General features: G+C 38.3%; 1 protein-coding gene across 9 annotated transcripts in view; it reads left to right on the forward strand.

The window, feature by feature from the left end:
• BICD1 (BICD cargo adaptor 1) overlaps nucleotides 1–10,876 on the forward strand; it is a 123,003-nt gene that overhangs the window by 91,050 nt on the left and 21,077 nt on the right. For 2 of the 9 annotated variants that reach the window (XM_042468818.1, XM_042468820.1), the window contains exon 9: nucleotides 3,134–3,244. The exons of 6 other annotated variants lie outside the window; for them this stretch is intronic. In XM_042468818.1, coding sequence (XP_042324752.1) covers nucleotides 3,134–3,244 — 111 coding nt within the window. Of the gene's footprint in view, nucleotides 1–3,133; nucleotides 3,245–10,876 lie in introns of those variants that run through there. One more of the 9 variants, XR_006104108.1, reaches the window with a different exon arrangement.

Genomic DNA, 10,876 nt, shown 5'->3' on the forward strand with positions numbered 1-10,876 from the left:
GACTATGGTTTATTTTCCTGGTTTGCTAATCAACATTAAGCCAAATTTCTGTAGCTTCATATAAACCAGAATTATGTTGCTCAAGCCTCTGTGCTACAGGAGAACTGGACCTCCCCACTCTACAGCTTCATATAACATGATTTATAAACCCCCTGAATGATCATGCAACCCAACCCATGCAACTATATCCAAGTTTTATCTGTTTATACCATGGCTGAATTCCAATGTCTCATCTGAAGAAATACAAAACTTGGTAAAATGGCAGAAGGGTCATATGAAATATCTAAGTTGACTTTACTAGATAATATATTTCTTGATATAGCTGCTTGCAGTTAGGTAGATATTTCAGAGCTGACAAGTTGTCTTTTTTAATATAAACAAGTAGTGTATTTTTCCCTCCAAGGAAAATTGCAAAGGTGCAGTATTATAGATAAGGCTTAGAGATTCTAGATCCAAGGAAGTTTCTGTGAAAGATGTGAAACTTTAGCAAAAGGGAGAAGGAAGAGGGAACTTACTGGGCAATGATACAGAGAGTACAGTCCAAAAGATTTTATTTCTGGGAGCTGAATAGCACTTAACTCCATGCTGTACTGAGGACAATGACTTTTGCGTCCCCCCTTTCATGTCCTTGAAAGTTGCATACTGAAAAATCTACAATGGTGGACCAAAGGAAGAATACCATAGAAATGTAAACCCTATAGGGTAGTGTGCAAGAAGATAAATAAATAAGTAAATATTCACATGAAATATTCACTTGTACTTTTGCATGCCCATTTTAAATGGAATAGCATAATATTATGTAAGAAATAGTGTTAGAGCTTATTTTTCTACATAGAAAGCATCTTCATTTGTATCCTCTGGAATCATTTTTTGAAGAGCATTGCCAGTTTCCTGATAAACCGAAATGATTATTTAGAAACCACATTTTCTCTAAACTGATGATCTGAAAATGTGTTTGACTATACAGTGGAACCTTGGTATCCATCGGGAATCCATTCCAGACCCTCCCCCCACAGGTATCAAAATCTGCAGAACCTCAAGTACCATTGTCCCTAATGGCGGTGTGTGCATGTGGCTGGACTGCCATTAGAAACAGCCACTATTGTCCTCAATGGCAGTGTGTGCATATAGCCATGCTGCTATTAAGGACAACAGGACGGTGGTTTACCTGAAGCCCCATTGTCCCTAATGGTAGCACCCCACTGCAATGAGGCCCCACTGTAATTTCCTTCATCCTCAAATTGGCTTATACACAAGGCTACGCCAGGTTTTTTAAAGCATAATTGTAGTGTATCTTAACATCTTTATCACAATAAGATAAAAACATACTGTGGCTGATTTCCAGATTCTAATTTGAAGCCAAGGTTTAGTGTTGATTTAAATCCTTGTATTTTTTTTTAATATTGTGAAACCACTCTTGAGTTCTGGGAAAAGAGCAGGATACATAATAATAATAATAATAATAATAATAATAATAATAATAATAATTTTAACTGTGGTTTATAGTTATGTCTGAACTCAGAAACCTGGTTTATTGGTTTATTCTTGATGTTTTCCTGTACCAGGCTTCTTGCTATTCCATAGAGCTGTAGAACAAGAGCAGCTAAAAAGTGAGCCACTTCTCAAAGCTTAACATTTCTCACTTGCTTTCCCTTCTTCCCCAGCAAGTCCTCATCTTTTCTCATTTTTTATGGTAACACTTCTTTCCATTCCCAATGAACTACTGTATTGCCAGAATGCCTATACTTTATACTGATGTCATGTGGAAAGAAGAACATGGGTTAAAGATCCTATGTTACAGTGTTAAAAGCACAGCTTTAATCTAATTAAGATGCTTGACTTTAATATCTGCCTATTATAAAATTGTAAATTCTCAAAGGAAACAATGGATTGATAAAAACCATTGATTACTAATTCTTTTTCTTGGTTAAATATATTCCCACCTGTGTTGCTGGGTAAATGCAAGGCACTTAGCTGGCATCAGCTAGTTCATGGGTCCACACCGATTTGGATCACATGGTTTCTTTTGGCATTTTGAGAAAGTGTCCTGGTCATCATTACAAAATGGTTGCCATGGGTTGTGTGACAGATCAGAAAATGGTTGCTATCAGGTTGTTGCTAATTGGAAAATTAACAGATTTACATCGAAAACACCTATTTTACAGAAAGGAAAAATGCAACAGAACAGCAAATGATGTGTCTAAAAGCTGTGAAATGCTTTTGTTACATATAGTGCCTGAAATATGTAGAAGATATAATTTTATATCTAATAAATAAACAAATATATAATAAAATAAGTCACGTGTTGAGGAATCTTGAGTACAAAACAGAAATGAAGACTGACTTCCAAATATGGCACTGCATAGTTGCCTCCAAAAATGATTTTACATAAGACATGTACTACTCAAACACATACATGCACACGAACAGTCAAAATACATGGCACAAGCTCCATGAATAACTCACAAACACCCCACAAAGGCAACACAAACATCACATAAAAAGCCCTTTACATAGATATACCCAATAAAACTATATCCTCCACTCTCACAAACATACAAAATGCTGCACAAACATACTTGCAGAACTCCACAAATACATCCCTCAGAAAAACATTATTCATATGCAGAGACAAAACACACCCTCAAAAAAAGAAAGAGAGAGAGAGAAGAAAAGAAAGAAAGAAAGAAAAAGAAAGAAAGAAAGAAAGAAAGAAAGGGGGAAAAAGGCTTTGCACACAAATATATAGGCTCTCTGCCCCCAACTTGAAAAATACTCTCCAAGATCTTCAAACCCCATAAACTGCATAAATAAAACAGGTATTTACTGATAGTGGGGCACTGAAGATATCATTCAGGTATTGCCAGAAGAAGTGAAAGAAAGAAAACCAGAACCCAACCAAATAAACTACAGTATGATTACTTTGCTTTACAGACTCTGGCTTGTTCAACAAACCATGGTTAAAACATGGTTAAAACATTGGCTTAATGTTTTATATGAATGCAGCCATAGTATGATTAATATACTTAATTGTGAGAGGCAATTAAAGTCATTTCTAATGTTGCCTTGACAAAAATGTCTCCTGTGTATCCTGCTTATTGCTTATAATACCCTCTTTTCTACCTCTCAAAAGTTTTGCCACGAGTGGAACGTTACCAAATGCAGAACATCCCTCATGAGGAGCACTTGAGAGGAATTTTCATGGATTTTGCATCTAGGCCCAGTACATGTTACCAAATACAAGGTGGGGGCATTTTTGGTCGTATAAGTAATTCCACCATCACTAATAATTACATTGTTCAAGTGTGTTAAAATTGATCCAAAGCTGTTTTGGTGGAAGTGATTTGATGTATTTTTAAAATTCTTCCAAATGGAAGAGCTTAATATCCTAGCATATTTGTTTCAAAATAGAACAAAATACCTCTCTTGTGCTTACTTACACCCTGTCATTTGATTGAAGTACTTCATTTGGATTGATTGCAAGCTAAACTAAAAACAACATCAAGCAATTTTTCCCCCTTTACATTGTCCAGTAAAAGATGTCAAAACAAAACAAAGTTTTGCACTACTCATGAAACGTAATGATACTTTGACTCAAGCAGGTTCTAGGAGAACCTGCAGGTTCCCATTGAAAAACCATTGAATTTTAATTTTATTTTTTAATTTGAAACCCCCCCCCCTTTGCCTTTAATGGGGAAGCTTCTTTACAAACATTGTATGCCCTTGATGTTAGCTGATCATTATCACACTACACTGTTATAGTGCTGTTATTTCACTTTAACTGCTATGGCTGCCTCTTGTGGTATTTTGGTCTTTGTAGTTTAGTAAAGTCAAAGGCTGCATCTGCACTGCAGAAAGAATCTGGTCTGAAAGCCAAAAGATACTTTAGGTGTCTCTAAGATTAATATCACACTGTACTATTATAGCACTTGTTTGCTCTGTGCTTGGTGACATAGCTGATTGGGCACTATACTAGTTGCTCCAGGTGATATGCATGGTTGTGAAGAGTACTTTTGAATGCTGAAGATGTGTTTCTGTGGCTCGCCCACTGCAGGGGTCATGTGATAAGGATATCTGAGAAGGCAACTAAGATTATGAAGGTATGTGCTATGCACACCCTGCCCTCTGCTCATTGCAACTGAAGGTTTGGGACAGGATACTGTCTTGGTCTTGACTTGTTAAGGAGGAGCCAGCACCACAGAGGAACCAAGATCTGTGTGACATCAGGCTTCACAAGCACATCACTGGGGAATTGGGGGGATGTAGGGGAAACTAGGGGAACAGATGGATCTGGATATCTAGCTAGAATGAACAGTGAGATTAGGTAGCTAGTGCTAAGTGAAGATGTGCCTAGTATATGTGGCAGGGAGATAAGGATGCTACTGTCCATAAGGGTGCACTGGGCATGTCAGAGGTATTGGTGGCAAAGCCATCCCAAGACATGCTCATAAGAGGCAGGCATTGTAGGCAGGATGCCTTTGAACATTGTGATACATAGGCAAACTCGGAAGATACCTCACACATAGTACTTTGCCCTAATTATCTCTTTTATGCCTGGCCAGATTTGAAAAGCCATGTACTCGCTATTTCTTTTCTATAGAATTGAGTCTATAGGGTGGTGGAGAGCCTGCAAGTAAAAGGGATGCACAATTTGATGCCCATCCTCTTCTGCCACCTGAGGTGGGCATCACACTGTGTCTCATGGTAGAGTCCTCTTCCCCTTGTTAAAACCCTTTCTTGAAAGTAAGCCTTCTCTTTTGCTACCAGCCCTTGTTTCTTTGTGCCAGTTACTTGTGTCTGGTTGTTTCCCCCCATCCTTTTGTTTGGTGAGCTTGGTGTAGGTGAGACAAAGTGGAAGGTGCTTTCACTAGAGTTAGGCCCTCCACATGTGTATTGCTCCCATTGGCTTGGCTATTCTCCAGCATTTTTCCTTGTTGGTCAGCTCCCTGCCAGTTAGGTTTTGTGTTCAGTTTTATTTTACCAGATACGCTCTGTTTTAACAATGTGGGCAAAGTAGGGTATTGTCACTGGCTAAGCTCTTGTAGGCCAATTCCAACTAGAGAAGACCCACTGATTCAGTGGTTCTGATCTAGTTGTGACTAACAACTAACAATTTAGACCATTTGATTCTATTATAGCCAATGATAGGGCAGTTTCCTTATGATACGTCTGGGATTGTAGCTCAGTATCAACTGGTGTTGTTGTAAAAGGAAGAAGGGATGTAGGATATGGTGTGAACATCCTCTTCTATGCCATGTACAGCTGGCCTGCCCCTTACGCGGGCTTGCCTTACGTGGACTTGAGCTCACGTGGAAGGCAAGCCCCAATCAAAACAATGGGGCATGCTACGGGAGTGCACCCCATTATTTTGAATGAGATTTGAGCATACACGTGATTCCCCTTACGCGGGAGGATCCGGAACAGATCCCCCACGTAAGGGGGGGATATACTGTACCTCCCATGCATGAGTCCACTTCACTTCAGTCAGCATATTTGGGGTATTACAGCTGGTGTTTTTCTCTACAGGGGTGTTATGTATTGTATTCTGATGGTGCAGCAAGATGTCCTGCCAAATCTGAAACCAACTGCTGCTTATGGACTTCAAGTATAGAATTGCTATACTCATTTTTAAAATAGATTTTTTTGAAGAAAAAAAACCATTAGAAAGTACCCTGTGACTGATTGTTTCTAATTTGAGATTCTGTGCAGTGTTTTGAAGAATTATATACTGTTATCTTTTTACGGTCTTTAGGCCTTCGTGAGTATCAAGTGTGATTTCACTCAGTCTGATGGCACTACATATTTGCACTGAAAAATTCAGCCATTTTAATTCCATGAATTTCATCAGAATTAAATAATGTGGCATTTTAATGTGGCATTTTTCGAGACAGACTCAAAATAAAATATTTATTGAAAGTACTTGAGGCCTAGCAGCTTACTTGATTAACCTTTTTCTCCATGGGTGTTCATAATGAAATATAATTTTTATTGGAAGAGGTGTTCCAAAGAAGATGACATGAAAGGTTTATCTGCTGTTCCTAGTAAACAGTGAAGTGGCTTTCCTGCTCTTAACAGTAATTTAATCGATATTGTGTGGTAGTGGTTTTATTTATTGAATGTGTAGGTTGCCAGCAAAGCATCTAAAGACAACATTTGGAAAAGAATTGAAGATTCCTTGCCTATCCATTTCATTTAAAAAGTTGCCAAAATAAATTGCTTTAGCATGAGAAAACATTACTCACTTAAAAAGATAATGCTGAGAAAAGTGGAAGGTAGTAGGAAAAGAAGACTACATCACATATGATGACTCAATAATGGAAGCCATGGCTCTGAGTTTGGAAGGCCTGAGAAGGCCTGTTAACAACTGCGGCTCTTGGAGGTCTCTCATCCATAAGGTTGTCATAAGTCAAAGTCAACTTGATAGCAAATAAGAAGAGGAACAAGAAGAAGCAAATAAGCCTAAAAGCTGGAGGAGCTCAGGAAGCAAGAGTAGTGCTGTTCCTCTTGTACTGATGAAGGTCTGCTGGCCACATTCTGTGTAAGTCATGTAAAGCTTCACTGGCATCTTAAGTTCACCTTCAGGGTTCTAGAAACAAGCCAGCAAAGGCATACTGGAAGTGGATATGATAATGCTGCGTCTTAAGTCCATTTGTTTCCTCCAACCTAGCTCAGCTGCAGAGGGGACTATACCAGCCTTGGTGCTGATGCAGTAATGTTTTCCCCATTGTACTCAATGGGAAGACAATTTAAAAATTGCTCTCTAAATACTTCTTGCCCCGACTATAGCAAAATGACAACACAATGGATTTATCAGTGGTTCTGGCAATGGTTCTTATCTGCTGCCCTACCTGTCCACCCGATTGCAGGTATGATTCCTCTATAAATTTCCTTCTTCTCATTTTATCTTCAAGCCCAGTGACTGCAATCTGGTCACTGTCTTCAAAGGGCAGTCTGGTTACTTTATCTTCAGAGTGCAGTCTGGTCACTTCAACCTCAGTCACTGCAATCTGATGTCCAATACCATGCATGGGAAGTCTGATTCATCTGTAATATTTATGCAAGTCAGATGAGAATGCAAAGAACTCACCACTTGATCTCAAGATCAGAGAAATGATGAGGACCAGCTGGCTCATCTGTGCAAGAAGAGGGTCAGCTGGAAAGGCCAGAACCTAAAGTAGAAAGAGCCAATGTGAAACACCACTGGTTACTAGGTAAAAATCCTATGTAATTGAGAGGAAAGGGAGAGGTGATTTCTCAATGAATTGGGAGGAAGGACATCAGAAATGAGAGAAGGTTTAAGCCCAGGTATGAAGAAAGACATATTATGAGGTATAGTTTTAGAGCAGTACCCAAAGATCAATAGATTAAATATTAATACACTGATACATTGGAGTAACCAGAGGTATGATGTCATATTTACCACTATGTTCTGTGTATCTGATACTTAATTTACAGAAAGTTGTAGGATTGTGATGGGCTATATAAACGTATATAAATTCCCATAGATGGGAATATTCTGGACTACAACTCCCAGAATACCTCACTATTGGTTATGTTGAAAAGGTTATGTTGTTGGAATCCAGTAAGTTTTAGAAGATTACACAATTCTCAACCCTGATTTAGATCTTTCTTAGGGAGATTACTCCCACTCCTAAATCAGCCACATACAGATTTTCAGTGCCCAGGATCCAAAGAACTACATAACTACTTTCACATGCACAACTGCAGTTTGGACGTAGTCTCATAATACTAGACTATGGTAATAGTGCCCTAATTTTCTAAGAGAATAGAATGACTTGTTTTACAATGAACCATACAGTATTTTACTTCTGGGCTTCTTGCTGAGATTTCTTCCTTAAGTATCTTGCTGCAGCAACCTCTATTGATTGGTCTGTGCATTGGTATAAAAATAGCAAATCACTGGTGAAATTGAGAAAATTATCCAAAGAAGCTTGTAAAATGACATGTGGATCTGACGCTCAAAGAAGCAGCCAAAATAAATAAATAAAATAATTTTAAAAAATCTTAAAAGTCTCTTTAGACATATTCAAATTCTTCTGAGTTCTGACCAGTAAGGGAAAGGCTAAAATGAAGTTGATCTTACTGTCAGGAAGATCTTGTGCAAGTTATACACTCTTAGCTTCCCAAAACCCCATGTTGCCTTAGAGTCACCTTAGCGGTGCCACACATTGGACTGTTTTCTGCTGGGAAATGATAAACCTAGGTTCTTTTTAATGCATGGGTTTTTAAAATTATGCATACTTAAAAAAATAAGTTTGGCCAAGTTGCAAGGGTGTGGGGGAAGATTCTTGCTTCTGGAGAATGCACTTTATCTGCAGAAGGGGACTAGCATCGTGTAATCTGAGGGTTTTCATGTATTGATATCATCGTACAGACAGAACATTGAAATGAGTGAGGCAACTTCTGTCTGCACATTGGATCCACCAAATATCTACCAGAGCAGATGGATAATGATAACAATCAGGCAAACTGCAAGAATTTTGCATTCTGTTATCTAATTGATTGTTTCACACTGCTCTGAAATGGAAAGAGTGCTTATAGAAGCTAGCGTACTCTTTTGTGTCCATTTCATTTTCTATTTATTAGTGTTACTTTATTTTATTTTGACTTCAGTTTTAACATATCATGTCTCTGCCTGTGTCTCATCATTATTTTAGATCTGCCATGTTTCATACACCCATTCAATTAAACCAATGAGTATTACCTGCATGTATAATCATTCCAGCTGTGGTACAAGTCCTTGTGAAAAACATTTCAAAACTAGAACTTTTTTTTTTTATTACACATGATTTAACTGATTAACAGATCAGCTAGTTAAACATACTTTTACCTCTTGGTGCCACTGCTTTGTGCTTAATCTTCTAGTCTGGCTAAGTTTCCAAGTACTACAGATAAGATTGAGACCATGCATTTCATGCTGAGCAATATAATTTAATAGGTGTAATGCCTCAGATTCATTGCTATGCCTCTCATATTAATTTCTAAATCTTAATCTTGAATTTTATAAAATAGGTTCACTTTATTAAAACCATTTATTTTACTGACACTATGTACTCTCTCTGTCAGAGGTTGTTAAATAAAATAGCTGGGATGGATTGATGTAAAGAATACATGCCTAACTGTCAGGTGTTATTATTTCCAACCATTAATACTAACAGTTGTGATCTCACTAACAGGTAGAATAGCTCAAAGTTAAAAAATGCATTCATCTTGAAGTTGTCATTACAGGTTCCAGCTAAAGCCTAATTCTTAAGTTTTGTAAAAGTGTGGTCACCACTTGAAAATGAACCTACATATGGCACATTGTGAAAGTCAAATCGTCACATGGTCGCAATGGTTTCAGTAATACTGGAGCAATCGCTGGCATGCTGATATAGAGTATTATGCATGTAACACACTGGTCACTGTGCTGCCTCCACATATTTCTGTTATTTAAGTGTCTTTAGTGTCACTTTAGTGTCCAGTTTTGATTTTCTGAACTTTGTTGAAAATATTGTTTATATTGATACTGTTAGTTCTCATCCATTGAGCTATTCAAAAGTTGTTTATCAAAATTAATGCAAGTGTAACATGGATATTCACTATGTAACATATGACAGTAGCTTTTGGTTGTGCCTCTTAATCTCTTGATCATTTAGTAATTTTATACAACTTTGAATGTGTCCAACAAATTATGTCTCACTTCAGACATTTGCCATGTGGAATGGTATCAGAATTAATGTGCTAATAAGAGCTGTTTTTTCCTGAAGTCGTGTAAATGCAGTATATGCCACATTTTAATATGAGCACTTACATTCTTACTACTAAATGTTGTTTCTGTGTAATGTGCAATTTAGGGAATGCATTTTAAAAAAACCCTTTCTGTTCTTCTATGTCTGCTACTTCACTAACCTGTTGGCCGGATTGTCAGTAGATTTAGTGAGGAATGATTTAAAACTATGTATCTACACAAACTTTAGCACATTCTTCTAAAAATCATTTTTGGCAAAGTACAGAGCAAAATTATTATTCCTTATATTCATTCAATTATATTTACTATTAAATAACCATTAGTTTGCATCTCTGATTGAAAAGGAAACTGAATCTATTGCAAATGAATTATATTTTAACTGCCAGTTGCTTGCTTCTTTGCTTCTAAGCAAGGCATATCATTTTTGTCTATGGAGTCTCTAATAGGATTGTTACTAGCTGGAAAAATACACAGTTCAGGATGCCTGATTAGATCAAGAGTGCATCTGATCAACCACTGTGCTTCCAACAGTGGTCAGCCAGATGCCTCAAAGAGGTGCATACTCTTGCCCACCCTTTGGGCATGAAGGCAACAGGACTCCTTGATCATTTGTCTTGAAGATCCAGATATAGGGCCAAAGCAGACAGGCAGGACTGCATGTGTCCTAACCCAGGACAGTTCCTGGACTGGGGTGTTTACAACTGGATGTTTACACACTCTATGGCCGCCGTGCCACAGACCTGCTACCACCAGACTTTCCTCTATTGTCACATCTTTGAGAAGACTCTCATTCCAGCCAATAAGGGTGGAAACGGGGCACCTGGCTGCACCTATGTGGCTAGGCACCCCCTTCCAACATCACAGGGCATGACAGGGGTCTTTTCAGTGGACACAATGACAGAGGCAGTTACAGGATGCACGAGGCTTTCCAGTCTGCCATCAGTTACCATGGAGTCTCCTAGAAACTACACAGCACACAGCTGGTCTTTTTGGACAGGTTTATGACTCTTTGGGACAGGTTTGAGCTGGATCCACATTTAGTCTGAGTTATCCTGGCCCAGGGTTGATGCACAGGACAACATGAGCCCAGGGGGAGCACTATGTAAAGGCTCATAGACATCCGGA

The sequence above is a fragment of the Sceloporus undulatus genome, chromosome 5, assembly GCF_019175285.1.
Source record: "Sceloporus undulatus isolate JIND9_A2432 ecotype Alabama chromosome 5, SceUnd_v1.1, whole genome shotgun sequence".
Taxonomy (NCBI): Eukaryota; Metazoa; Chordata; class Lepidosauria; order Squamata; family Phrynosomatidae; genus Sceloporus; species Sceloporus undulatus.